This window comes from Triturus cristatus, chromosome 5_2 (assembly GCF_964204655.1).
Source record: "Triturus cristatus chromosome 5_2, aTriCri1.1, whole genome shotgun sequence".
Classification (NCBI taxonomy): domain Eukaryota; kingdom Metazoa; phylum Chordata; class Amphibia; order Caudata; family Salamandridae; genus Triturus; species Triturus cristatus.
Genome location: NC_140588.1, coordinates 922,886,400 through 922,900,688, shown reverse-complemented (window position 1 = coordinate 922,900,688; position 14,289 = coordinate 922,886,400). Strand labels below are relative to the sequence as shown.

The 14,289-nt window shown below is 47.1% G+C and overlaps 1 protein-coding gene across 5 annotated transcripts in view; it reads right to left on the bottom strand.

Moving 5' to 3' along the window:
• Positions 1-14,289, bottom strand: part of GRIA3 (glutamate ionotropic receptor AMPA type subunit 3) — a 1,128,422-nt gene that overhangs the window by 433,963 nt on the left and 680,170 nt on the right. For all 5 annotated transcript variants that reach the window (XR_014962259.1, XR_014962260.1, XM_085608118.1 and 2 more), the window contains exon 6: positions 14,102-14,263. Coding sequence is in view for 3 of the 5 variants with exons in the window: in XM_085608118.1 (XP_085464244.1) it covers positions 14,102-14,263 (162 nt within the window). In the remaining 2 variants the exon portion in view is untranslated. The remainder of the gene's footprint in view (positions 1-14,101; positions 14,264-14,289) is intronic.

Genomic DNA, 14,289 nt, shown 5'->3' with positions numbered 1-14,289 from the left:
CTCTGCCAAGCTACCAAGGGGGTAGCAGGGGTTATCTGAGTGTGTAATCCCCTTGCCCTGACTGGAGTTGGTAGGTCCCTATTTGTCAGAAGTGTATACCTCTGCCAACTAGAGACCGCCGGTTCTAACATTGGTGGTCAGCGGTGAGGATTTGAACTTTGCATTTATGACTCATGTGCAGTGATTAGTGTACGCTACATAGTGAAAGCAGACCATAACGCAGCCACAGTCTGTTTGGTAGGATATTCTATTTTTGTTCTCCGCTTTCCTGGAGCTTATTTTTTTAAACACTGCCAGTTTTGACCATGGAGAATGCCGGAGCTACTACACCTGTGGAGATTGTTGTGGGGGAATTTGATAAGGAGAAGATAGATTCCTACACGCTAAAAGATCTAAAAGGATTTTGCAAGCAGTTTAAAGTTCCTACCACAGGTGTCTCAAAGAAAGAGGGCTTCCTCAAAGCGCTGAAGGCCTGGTTAGAGGCCAGAAATCCCTCTGATCCGGTGGGGGTACCGGAAGAGGAAGAAGAAGAGGAAGAGGAAGAGCCCACAGGTGGGCCAGTGTCATCTCCAGGCAGTAGTGCGTCCTCTAGGAGCCTTTCCCCCGAAGAATTAGAAGACAGGGAGAAGGAGAGGGGGTACAAGTTAGAAATGGCAAAACTTAAATTAGGAGGGCAGTTGGAATTAGAGAATGCAAGAAGCAAGAGAGAAGCTGAAATGGAGAGCAAAAGATTAGATTTTGAGAGAGAGAAATTAGCGTTTGAACGTGAGAAGATGGTGAGGGAGATGGAGCTTAAAACTAAGAGTTTAGAGTTGAATCCCTCTGGTGGCAGCACTCCATCTGTGCCTGCAGAAAGTAGGTTTTATTTTCCTAAAGATGTGATCAAAGATTACAGTAAGAATGAAGATATTAGCCAATGGTTTAAAGCATATGAGTTAGCGTTATTGGCCCACCGGGTCCCTGAGAAGGATTGGGGAACGGGGTTGTGGAGCCGCTTTACAAACGAGTGGAGAGATACCTTGTTGAGCATGCCTGAAGAGGAAAGGGCATCTTATACTCATATGAAAAATGCTTTAATGCTGAGATATGGCTTAACTCCAGAAAAGTACAGACAAACCTTTAGAGAATGTAAGAAGTTGCCTGGTACTACGTGGGTTGAATATGTGTCTTTTTTCTGCAGAACCATGGATGGTTGGATAAAGGGTAGCAAGGTTGATAGTTATGATGCTCTTTATGATTTGTTTGCTTGGGAGAACTTGTCTAATAACTGTTTTCCAGAGCTACGCCAGCACCTTGTTGATAGCAAGATATCTAACCCTAGAAAACTTGCTGAGGAGGCGGACCGCTGGGTCAGTACCAGGGTCCACAAGGGTCCAGTGGGAGACTCAGCCAAAGGTGGGCAGGGTCCCCAGCAGAAGAGTGGGGGGGACAGGGGTAAACAGAGGGAGTTTCAGAAAGGGCCCCAAAGTAGTCCCCAAGGGAACCAAGGGAAGGGTTCCCAGCCTCCCCCTGTAAAGAAGCCAGAGGCCCCGACAGGTAAACCTGTTCACAGGGGCCCCATGACCTGCTATGCCTGTAAGCAGGTGGGACACCGTTATTATGATCCCCAGTGTCCCATGAAGGATTCGAATGCACCGCCGCGTGCACCCCCTCATCAGGTAGCGAGTGTAGCCCTGGGAGGGGATGAGATGGGTGCCCCCGGTGGGTGGGGTCCCGCAGAAATGTCCCTGGTCTCTTTAGGAGACGTGGAAATGGTCCCTCCAACCCCTCTGCCTAATAACACTAAGAAATATAGGCAGTGGGTGACCATTAATGGCCATAGGGTGGAAGCTCTCAGAGACACCGGAGCGAGTGTGACAGCTGTCAAGTGTCACTTGGTGTCCAGAGAGCAGGTGGTCCCTCATGCATTCTACCCCGTTGTAACTGCTGACAACTCACAGAGTCAGTGTGAGGTAGCTCAAGTTCCTTTTGAGTGGGGGGGGTCTCAGGTACTCTTCAGGTTGCTGTGAGGCCCGCCATGCCTGTTGATTGTCTCTTGGGCAATGATTTGGAGGACTCCCCTTGGGCTAAGGTGGAGAGAAAATCGCACCTGGAAATGTTGGGTCTGCCTGAGTGGGTGTGTGCGACCACCCGGTCCATGTCAGTCAGTAAGGGTGTTGATGGGGCCCTGGAGCCTGAAAGTATGGCCCAGGTCCCAACCGTGAAGAGAAGGGGCAGGGGGCGCGGGAAACCGTCCCCCATCATTCCCGCGGTCCAGGAGGGAGCAGACCCTGAGGGGGATGCCCTGGAACCGACAGGAGAACAAGTGGCCGAACTGGGAGACCTGCCCGAGCTGACCCATTGGCAGCAGGATGGTGGTCCCTCCAGGGAGGAATTTTGTGCTGAACAGAAAGTGTGCCCTTCTCTTGTGGGTATGAGGCAGCAGGCCTCAGACCAAACGACAGGTGATCAGTCAGGATCACATTGGGTCTACTGGGAGAACGACCTCCTGTATAGCGAGCCTAAGGCTGCTGAACCTGGGTCAGCCCGTGTGCTGGTGGTACCCCAGCGCTTCAGAGCCTTCCTACTGGGGTTGGCTCATGACGTTCCGTTAGCTGGACATCTGGGGCAGGACAAGACCTATGACAGGCTTGTCACCCATTTTTATTGGCCCCAGATGAGAAGGGATTCAGATATCCATTGTAGGACCTGTCAAACTTGCCAGGCAAGTGGGAAAAGTGGGCGGAAGCAGAAGGCTCCCCTCCAACCTTTTCCCGTCATCAGTACCCCCTTTGAGCGAGTGGGAATTGACATTGTGGGGCCACTGGACCCCAAGACAGCCATGGGCAACAGGTTTATCCTGGTCTTGGTGGACCATGCCACCCGGTACCCGGAAGCCATCCCTCTCCGCACAGTGACGGCCCCCGTGGTGGGACGGGCACTGATGGGTGTTTTCTCCCGCATGGGGTTCCCCAGAGAGGTGGTGTCAGACCGGGGCACCAACTTCATTTCGAATTATATGAAGTCTCTGTGGAAGGAGTGTGGGGTAACCTACAAGTTTGCCACTCCTTACCACCCTCAAGGGAATGGGCTGGTTGAGAGATTCAACCGGACCCTAAAAGGCATGATCATGGGTCTTGAAGAACCAATGAGGCGTAAATGGGACGTCCTCTTGCCATGCCTGCTGTTTGCTTACCGTGAGGTGCCACAAAAGTCTCTAGGGTTCAGCCCCTTTGAGCTTTTGTATGGTCACCCGGTAAGAGGACCTTTGAGTCTGGTCAAAGAAGGCTGGGAGCAATCTCCCAGGAAACCTCCCCAGGATGTATATAGTTACATGCTGGCCTTTAGGAACCAGACTCGGCGCTTCAGAGATCTTGCTCAGGCAAATCTGGAGGCCAGCCAGGAAGAGATGAAGCGGTGGTACGATCAGAATGCCACTCTGGTTGAGCTTCAACCTGGTCAGAAAGTATGGGTCATGGCCCCTGTGGAACCTTGTGCACTCAAGGACAGGTGGACCGGACCATTTGAGGTTGTGGAGAAAAAGAGCGATGTCACCTACTTGGTGGACTTGAAGTCTCCCAGGAACCCCTTAAGGGTCCTGCATGTCAACCGGTTAAAGCCCCACTTAGAAAGGTCCGAAGTGGGCATGCTCCTTGCCACAGATGCTGGGATGGAGGAGGAGAGTGAGCCTCTTCCTGACCTCCTGTGTGCAAAAGAAAAAGAGGGGTCAGTGGATGGTGTTGTCCTCTCTGACACGCTGACCGCTGAGCAGCAGCAAGATTGTCGCCATCTGTTGGTACAATTCCCTGATCTGTTCTCCTTAATCCCTGGTGTCACTCAGTGGTGTGTCCATGATGTGGACACTGGGGACAGCACTCCTGTGAGGCACAAGGCCTACAGGGTGACTGAAAAGGTCAGAGCATATATCAAGGAGGAGGTCTACAAGATGTTTGCCTTAGGGGTGGTTGAGTCCTCTAGCAGTCCTTGGGCCAGCCCAGTGGTCTTGGTCCCAAAGGCTGCAGCGCCTGGTGCTTCACCAGAACTTCGGTTCTGTGTGGATTACCGAGGACTCAATTCGGTCACCAAGACTGACGCGCACCCCATCCCCAGAGCTGATGAGCTCATCGATCGGTTGGGGGCTGCCCGGTACCTTAGTACGTTTGATCTAACGTCTGGGTACTGGCAGATCGCCTTGACTGATGGGGCAAAAGAGAGGTCTGCATTCTCCACGCCAGATGGGCACTACCAGTTCCGTGTGATGCCCTTTGGGATGAAGAATGCCCCTGCCACATTCCAGAGGTTGGTTAACCAGGTATTGGCCGGGCTGGAAGATTTCAGCGCCGCCTACCTGGACGATATAGCAGTGTTCAGCGCCAGCTGGGAGGAACACTTGCGCCACCTCCAGGAAGTGTTGTTGGCCCTGCGCAGAGCAGGCCTCACAATCAAGGCTAGTAAGTGCCAGATTGGGCAGGGTTCAGTGGTGTACTTGGGGCACCAAGTAGGGAGTGGCAAGGTGGCCCCCCTGCAACCCAAGATAGATACCATCCTGGCTTGGGAACCGCCCAAAACCCAGACTCAGGTGAGAGCCTTCTTGGGTCTCACGGGTTACTACAGGAGGTTTGTCAAGGGGTATGGCAACATTGTGCACCCCTTGACCTCGCTGACTTCCAGGAAGCAGCCGAGACTTGTGATCTGGACTGACGCCTGTCAGAACGCCTTTGACACCCTGAAAACTGCAATGTGTACAGCACCGGTCCTCCAGGCACCCGACTTTTCAAAAGAATTCATTGTCCAGACAGACGCTTCAGAGCATGGTGTGGGGGCTGTTCTAGCACAGATGAATGAGGAGGGCCGAGACTTACCTGTAGCCTTCATCAGCCGGAGGTTACTTCCCAGGGAACAAAGGTGGAGTGCGATAGAGCGTGAGGCATTTGCTGTGGTCTGGGCGCTGAAGAAGCTAAGACCCTACCTGTTTGGGACTCACTTCCGGGTTCAGACAGACCACAGGCCCCTCAGATGGTTAATGCAGATGAGGGGTGAGAACCCAAAACTGTTGAGGAGGTCCATTTCCCTACAGGGGATGGACTTTACGGTGGAACACCGCCCTGGTACAGATCACGCCAATGCTGATGGTCTGTCCAGATTTTTCCGCCTTAGTGATGAGGACTCCCTGGGTGAAGGGTAGTTCTCCCCACATTTCAGCTGGAGGGGACACGTGTTAGACCTGGCATCATTGGCATGAGTCTCTCCTCCATTTTTTTCTGTTTGCCTCCTCTGTTTACGATGTTTTTGCTGGATTATTGCTTTGGGCACTGTGCCACTGCTGATCAGTGCCACAGTGCAAGTGCTCCCTATGTTAAATTGTTACATTGATTGGTGTTACCATGATTGGCTTGGTTGACTTACTGTTCAGACCCTAGTCTAGTGCACTGCGTGTGCCAAGGGCGTGTAAGTTAACTGCTGCTGGTGGGCTTGCAGCACTGGTTGTGCCACCCACAGAAGCAGCGTGTAAAATGTGTCTCAGGCCTGCCACCGCAGCGCCTGCGTGCAGTCCCTGACTGCCATGTCGACTTGGCAAGGAAACCTACTTGCCAGTCTCTAAACCTTCACTTTGCCACATTTCAGACACCTCTATGGTAGGCCCTAGGGCAGGGTGCATTGTTGGTAAAAGGTAGGTCATGCCCTGATGTGTGTGGCATGACCTAATAGTGAATTACAGCCATTTTCGTTTTTTACTATTGAAGGGCTACCTGCCTCCAATAGGCCAGACTGGGCAGACTGATTATTAACTCCATTATAATCTATCTGACTCAGGGAGCATGGTAGCATGTCGAGTTTAGTATCCCTGAACTCAGAATTTAACAACACACCCTTTAGGATGGATGGTTTTTAAATTCTATGTTTGAAAATAGCACTTTTAGAAAGTGGCTATTTTCTTGTCCAACTATCTACCGGTCTCTGCTGGTTTGGTGTGTGTGTCAGGGGCTGGGTGGCTCCAGAGGTCTGAATGAGTCAGTGTGGGGTGAATGGGGCGTTTACACATAGAGTGAGGGAAGAGTAGCCTGCCCTGCCTGACACAATACTGGCTCCGCCTCCTGCTGGGCGACTGATAGCCCTGCTCCTGCCAGTGACAATACTGGCTCCGCCTCCTGCTGGGCGGCTGAGGACTCTGCCCTGCTCAGTGAATAGGCCAGGTGCCTCTGCCTGGCAACACCCACAACAAACCTGAGATGGTGGGAATTTCCCTGTTTGGACAACGGGAACAAAGGAGAAATGGGGTATAAGAGAAGGACCCCTGAACCAAGAACTCAGATCACTTCTGACAAGGAAACCTGTACCAAGGACAAGAAGCCTGCTGATCTAAGGACTTGCCTCCCCTTTCTGCCAGAGTGCTGTTTTGCTGTGGAGGAACCTGAAAGCTGCTTCTTTATTTTTGCCAAGGAACAAGGAGAGAGGAACTTGGTGTGTACTCTCTGAACACTTGCTAGGAAATCTCCAAGGGCTGGAAGAGTGCCAGTCTCCTGCTGAAGTCACAGGGCCAAAGGACTTCACCATTTGCTGAATTGCTGGAAAGTGTTGTTTCCAGTACACAAGGGAAAATCTGCAGTCTCGACGCCGCCGACGCCGCCGAATCCAGCTCGACATCGTGAGTAACGGCTCCAGTGTCCCGAGCCTTCGACGCCGGCCGCCGGGCCCGATCGACGCCAGCAGCAACGCCAGTGAGCAGTGGGTATCGGCCCTGGCTCCAAGTGACCCCGTCTCGACGCCGGTATCGACGCCAGTGAGGAGTGAGTATCGGCTCCACCTCCAAGCGACCCCGTCCCGACGCCGCTGCTGAACGCATCGACTCGACGCCCTTCTCGACGCCGTGAGCGCTGCTCCGGCCCGACATCCCTCGACACCGCTGCGGATTGACCCGACTCCGAGGCACGATCGACGCCGACCTCGACGCCGACATCTCGACGCCGTGGATCATCGTTTTCTTCGTTTCTCAAGGTACTGTACTTGTGGGGTCTGTTGCAACTCCAGGCTCGACGTAGCGCTCCTCGCGGTCGACGCCGAACCTTGGGAATCTTGTAGACTCGACGTCGTGTGACTCCTGTGGGGGTTACATTGTTGCCAAAGAACTGTGCTCAGAAGAATACTTCGCTAAAGAACTATTTGCCAAGAAGAAACCTTACCTGAACTATTATTTTTCCTTCCAAAGAGTATTTATTAAGACTGTGGTATATTTTTGTCGTTATTTGGTCTTGTGCTAAGCCTTATATAAAAATACTATTTTTATAATAACTTCTGTGTTGTGTCCATTTGTAGTGTATTCACTTTATTACTGTATGTGGTCATAAATGCTTAACACACTGCCTCTGAGATAAGCCTGTCTGCTCTGCCAAGCTACCAAGGGGGTAGCAGGGGTTATCTGAGTGTGTAATCCCCTTGCCCTGACTGGAGTTGGTAGGTCCCTATTTGTCAGAAGTGTATACCTCTGCCAACTAGAGACCGCCGGTTCTAACAAACAGATAATCATGTGAAGTTGTAAATCTCAGCAGAAGTGGTGGGACAGAAGTTGTGGGTGGATTTGACATTGGTCTTGTCAAACGCAGTAAACAGAGCCGCAATCGAGTTTAATATGGCAAGGATGCTGAACTACCTATCAGCTTCTGACTAAATATGTATTTTAAAGGCTTGTGATTATTATTTTGTTAACATACCTTTATTCATTGTATTAAGAGATATCAACTACATTGAGGAGGCAATACAGTAGACTAACTAATTATTATTGTTACTTGATGAAACCCTTATTCTGATAGGTTGAACCACATGTAGTCAGTTATTTAAATCGAAATGCTTGTTTATTGAAAAAAAGTAGTCATTAGGAGTTACATGGGTCTGTGGGCCCTCTGATTAGGCGCCACGGACGCCCCCCCCCCCCCCCACCCCAGTATATGTGGACAATAGGTCAGGAAGTGCTGCCTTAGATAGAGATGAGTGTAGGGAAGAATAACAAAAGCTAAGGAAAGCCTTGTTAGAGGAAAAGAAAGCGTATTATTGCTCCGAGGGTATGCAGAAAGCACAGCTGTAGCTATCAGAAAATTATATGACGCTTAGAAAAATCGTTCTGTTGAATTAGGCATAACAGAATTAGATAGCACTCAAACAAATAAATTATCTGTATTCAATATGTAGATTGAATAGTACGCTATTCCTATCAAGGGCTCATTAAATGGGCAAATAGGTCAGTATGGGTTTAAAAGTTCTGATATCTGTCGAAACATGTTTCGCTCCAGTACATAGCAATTGTTAGCATGTGTGCACTTTAAAAATGCTCTTGTACATTATATGTACACACGCGTACAGTATACGAAGGTCTTGTACAGCTGAACGCCACTGTAAAACCCTGAGCTGTTCTGAAATGTTACAATATTATGTTTTCAACATACTGTGCTCTGTATAAAAATATATATGTTGTAAATAAAATGTATATGGTGTATGTATGACTCCCCTAAAAAATAATCTTTTATTTCTGTTTGTGTTTATGGACGAATTTTGCTGAATGTTTCTGCAAAGTTATCCTGCAAGAAGGACGCCAAGTCAAAAAAGCTTTTTGATGGTGATCTAAAAGAATAAAGAAGAGAGTCTATAGGAGGAATCGCTCTGATCTGGCAGGCCATACATAATGCTGCTGAAACAGCGCAGAGGAACTCTCGGCTGTCGGCCATCTATAAGTGTGCCTGCAGGGAGGCGCTGCACCGCGTGCTGTAATCACCTCGAGTCAAAGCCTGGAAATGACCATTTGCAATGCCTCGCAAGGCAGAAATGAGAAACATATTTCCTTCAAAGGTCAATGTGCTTTGGGAACCCAGTAGTCTCTGGGCATGCACAGGGCGGGAGATAGTGTATTTTTTCTTTATTTTCCATTAAACAGAAGGTTGGCTGCTAGGGATGATGTTTATTAAAATTATTCATCATGTGCCAAAGGCAGTGCGTTCCAAATATGTGCATTGGTCATGTGATATCAAACCATGGGAAAAAAGACTGAACGCTGTTGTTTTTAAATGGCCTCAAGTAACATTCATAGCCATAAACACAGAACACCTTGGCAAAAATAAAACTGTAACATTAACTTCTTTTCATATAGTGCCTTACAGCGCAATGCTTCAATTTCTGGGCACAATACATGACAGGTGTTACTTACATAGTTAAAGGGTATTCGGTTTATAATGAATTAATAAAAGAGTGACTTGACAGGACTGACACTCCGCACGTGCAATCAGAGTAATGTCAGTGATGAGTGAATTACTCACTGACCCATAGTGTCAGCTAAGGTAATAATGGATGGTTTTAACCCGAGGTAGAGCCAGAAAGATGCATTTTGTTAGAAAAACATCACACAAATTCTTAGGTCCATATCTTGCAAAGTTAAAATCAAGCCGCGGTCCGTGCAGGTAACAGCAATGGGGCGGAGGGGCCGTGTAATGGGGGAGTTTGAGGGATGATGCAGAGGGAAAATTAATTATTTATTTATTTTTCCCTCTGCATTGTCCCTCGAAATCCCCCTTACCCTGCACCAGCGCCACATTGCTGTTACCTGCACGGACCTTCTAAAATCCTGAAAGATAAGCACTGTCGGGAGAGCAAGTCAGCCACAACCACAAAATGAATTGTCTTTAAACTGAAAAAACTGAATGCATTAGGCTGCTGATTAAACCACCTTCGACAAAACCAAGGTGAAACCAAGTATTTGCATGCCGACAATCAACCCAAAAATGTCCACTCAATGAAGAAATCAAAAATGTGGTTCAGACGCCCTAACTCATTAATCTCATAATGATACATCCATACAAATACCTGCAAAATCTAAAACACATCAACTTTAGATTTTGCTGTCACACCCTCCAGAAAACAAACACCCACAATGTGATGCCTCACAATATACAACATCATGCTCAGCAAAGCCAACACAGAAAGATAAAAGATGGAACTATGATACTTAGAAAACAAAGCAAAGTTCAAATCAAAGTCACCCCATCTCTAGAGTCAGAGGCACCTCCCGCATCACCATCAATTCCCAGCGGATCACCCGATAAGGTTTGTGTCCCAGGGCACTCCACCTAACTAATTACGCACATCAGATATATCAGCCTCACTCCCACTGCCCTCAATATGCAGACAAAGCTGCAGGACGTGAATTATGCATATGTAGACAAACTCTCAGAAGGCATTAAACTTATAGAACTGCAGCTCTTCCTGATTGAAAACTGAAGCAAAACCTGGCAAGTGCACCCACTTGCCAAGCCCTAACCTTCTCTTTTCATTACATGTAAGTAACCCCTAAGGTAGGCCCAAGGTACCCCTGTGAGCAGGCAGGGTGCAGAGTATGTGAAAGGTAGGAAATGCCCTGATGTGTGTGGCATGTGCTGATAGTGAAATACTGCCAGATTCATTTTTCACTATTTTAAGGCTATCTGTCCAATAGGATAGGATGGGGAGTTTGCTCATAACATCTTATGAGCCTTACTGCTTATGGGAACACAATAGGAAAATAAAGTGTGATATGCCTGAACTCAGAATGTTAAGATGCATCTTTTAGTGAGGGTGATTTTTACATTCTGAGTTTAAAATACTAATTTCTTTAAAATAGGTATTTTCTTGCCTAAGCATCCAGTGTGCATCTGCTAGGTTTGTGTATTGACTGTCTGGCTTTGGAGTGACAGGGGCTGGGGATGGACATTCTGTTCAGACAGCCAATTGGGGGGTTAGGTGTGTCCTGCCTTTCCAGGGTGAGTCAGGGCTGGGCTGAATTGACCTGGGCTGCATTCGTGTAGGGGGGAGGAGATTTCTTTCACACCTTAATGGGCCAGGTCTGCCTTGAACAATGCTGTCTCCACCTCCTGCCAGGAAGCTGCACCAGAGAGGACAGAACTGGTTTTGGCTGGGCAAAGAGCTTCTCTGCCACAGAGAACAAAGGGCTTTGTATTATAAAAAGAGGGGCCCAGACTTTTAGATTACTTCTGGGAATCAAGAGGAACCTTAGCCAAGGAGAAGAGCTGGAGAAACTGAAGAGGAATACTGCCCATGTGCTGTTTGCTGTCTGGGGTTGGCCTGCAGTGGCTACTTTCTGCCAAGGAAAGGAAAAGGAATTTGCTGTGTCCCTTGCTTGAAGAAGATTTCCAAGGGCTTGAAATAGAGCTTGCCTCCTGTTCTGAAGTCTCACGGACACAACAACTTCATCCCCAGTCCACCCTGAACACCTTTGTGAGAGTTATGACCTGCTGAGAGGTGCCTGTCAGTGTTCTGGACCTCTGGAAGTTGTTTTGGAAATGGAAACTGCAAAAACTGTTAAAATCAACGCATCGCCTGTTTCCGACGTATCGCAGCGGTGCGAGAAGAATTTTACGATGCATCGCCACCACCAAAGAAGCGACGCAGCACCGGCTTGCGGCTGAATTGCCTGCCGTGCGACGAAACCTGTGCACCGATCTCTGACGTCTGAGATCACCTCACTGATTCTGACTCAGGAACTGTTGTGAAAGAACCGACGCATCAAAGGGATGCGGCTGAAATCATCGAAGAGCAACCTGGGTCTTCATATATTGCATCGTACCGGATTGTCACGGATCGCATCAAAGCGTCAAGTCTGTCACATCGTTAGGGGATGCAGCAAGAAACCAATGCATCACCTCCCCACACAGTAAGAAACCGACGCATCACCTCCTCTCTGGTAAGGAATCAACGCATCACCTTCCCTGCACAGTAGTAAGGAACCGACGCATCACCATCCCCGGAGCAAGGAACCAAAGTATCACCTTCCCTGAGAGTAAGGAAGGGACGCATCACCTTTCCTACAACCCTTTTTGCTTGCATTTTCCGATGCATCCAAGGTACTTTGTGTAAAAAGTCTTGGAACAGAACTGTTTCTACCTTTTAAGAATCATATCTTTAGTACTGTATTGTGGATTTTTGTCTTTTTGGTCTTGTTTTGGTTTAGATAAAGATTACTTTTTTTAAAAAAAAAAACTGGTGTGGTGTCCGTTTGTAGTGTTTTCACTGTATTATTGTATGTGTTCCCAAATGCTTTACACACTGCCTCTGAGATAAGCCTGTCTTCTCGTGCCAAGCTAAAAAGGGGGTGAGCAGGGGTTATCCAATTGCCTGTTAATTAATATTAGGCATCTGTCTAGACCTTGGAGGTATGTCCAGTAATACAGTCATCAAACCGCACCTCTGCTGGTTTTGTTGCATTCTGGGTAATTAAATCTTATTCATCACTGACTCGTTGGCTACTTACATTATGATTATAATTAATCTTTCTCTGATCAACCTTATCAGAAATGGATTATTGAAGCCTATTTTTTAACAGGGAGTACATGAAAACATGAAACATTGTATTTCACCTAGTAGGTCATTTATTCTAAAAGTGATATCACTGTATGCATTCATGGGTCTGACACATCCATCCAGTGAATGCATGCACGCACGTACTGGATGTGTGGATGTTCATAAATGAAAATATGGCTGGACAATGTATGGTTTTATTGCTTGGTGGTTTTCAATAGTGTATTACACATGTGATGTACACAATTATCTTTGATATGTTGGCAACGTGTGCTGTGACTTCCTGGCTTTGTTTAAGATCTCTGTTCATACGTTTCCAGCTTTAAAAAAAAGAGTCTGTTCTCGGATGAAACAAATGTTGAGTGATTTTGGTGGTGTACCTTGACCTTGGATGGGATTCAGACAAACCAATAGCAAAGAAGGAGAAGAGGGCAAATATGGAATGCTTATTTGATTTCTGACTAAATGTGATGATCAATAAATGACGTGCAACTAGGTTTTGGACACAATTTGTCTTGGCTCAATGACTGACTCACTCTATCACCCAGTTGCAACAAGGTGACTGACAAGGCGACTCCTAGACTACCTGTGTACACCATACTTAACCTACTGTTAAACTTTATAGAATGCCTGTTGGTATGCATACAAATGTACCACTGCTATATGTGTCTTGACAGCTGATCAGAAACCCTCCACAGAGACAGATACCTTACACGAGTGGCAATGTGTGTCAGTTCGGAGATTAAAAAAAGTAGGGGGCATATTATCAAGCAACGACGTTAAAATTATCGCCGCTTCAGCGGCAGAAAACTGCCGCTAAAGCGGCGATAATGGGCTTGATAATATGCCCTTAAGAATTCCCATAGAAGCCCATGTTCTGGTGTCAACATGGGCTTCTATGGGAATTCTCTGCGGCATATTATCAAGCCCATTATCGCCGCTTTAGTAGCAGGTTTCTGCCGCTAAAGCGGCGATAATTTTAACGCCGTGCTTGATAATATGCCCCTATATTCCTTAAAGCAAAGCACATGTGGCTTTGCCTAATCAATACATTGCAAATCATACCTCACATTTCCAACTTCCAGATCAAAAAGACAAGAATGTATGTCAGGGTCTGTATTGCTATTTGCCACTTCTATCGAGTTAATACTATAATATGAGCTGTGTTTGCAATATATTCATGTATGTGATTTAAGACCTTTCATTTGGTAAATTTGAAGTTGAAAATTGTTCACCCTTGGTTTTTGTTGGTGATATATGATGGGGTATTGTACTTCTAGATGTTGTTCAATAACTTTTAATCTGATACAGTTTAACAATAGGTTTATTACTAGTAACATGGTATTAACACATATAGAGTAATATCACAAAATGGCAACTTTGTATATGAATCCAATTCCTCTTTTAAACGTATATGAAATCCACTTCTTCATGTGGCACTGGGAGCCAGCCATATGTTGACATGAATGATTAGGGTGGGAGGGCAAGAACCACAGGAGAAGCCCTGTACAACTCAGTTCCATTCAGATTCTTAGCCTGAATTAAGATAATAAAGCAGGTGATGCATTCATAAATCACAAAAGGATGATTTGATGCAGCTGGCCGACTAGACAATTTTCCAAGTCAGGTTATTGGCCAGTCCAGTCAATGACAAAAACGTCATATAATTTTCTACGTCTATGTCTTTTATTATATATTTTCCATATTGAGGCTCTGTAGTTCACTAGTGGTTGCTCGCTTTTTCTAGTTTATCATTAATCCCTTATCAACCATAGTGGGAAAGAGTTACCTTTAATGGAGTGTTTCTGGCTTCTGGGAATTCTCGTTCATCCAGTCTGATCCATCGCTGTAAAAACTGCTGGACAAGCGGATTTTCATTATTAACAATCTGGAATCCGGTGACATTGGCTCCGCCATGCATGACTTTATCCAGCATGATTCTTGTAAATCCCTAAATTCAGATCAGAAAGAAAAGGC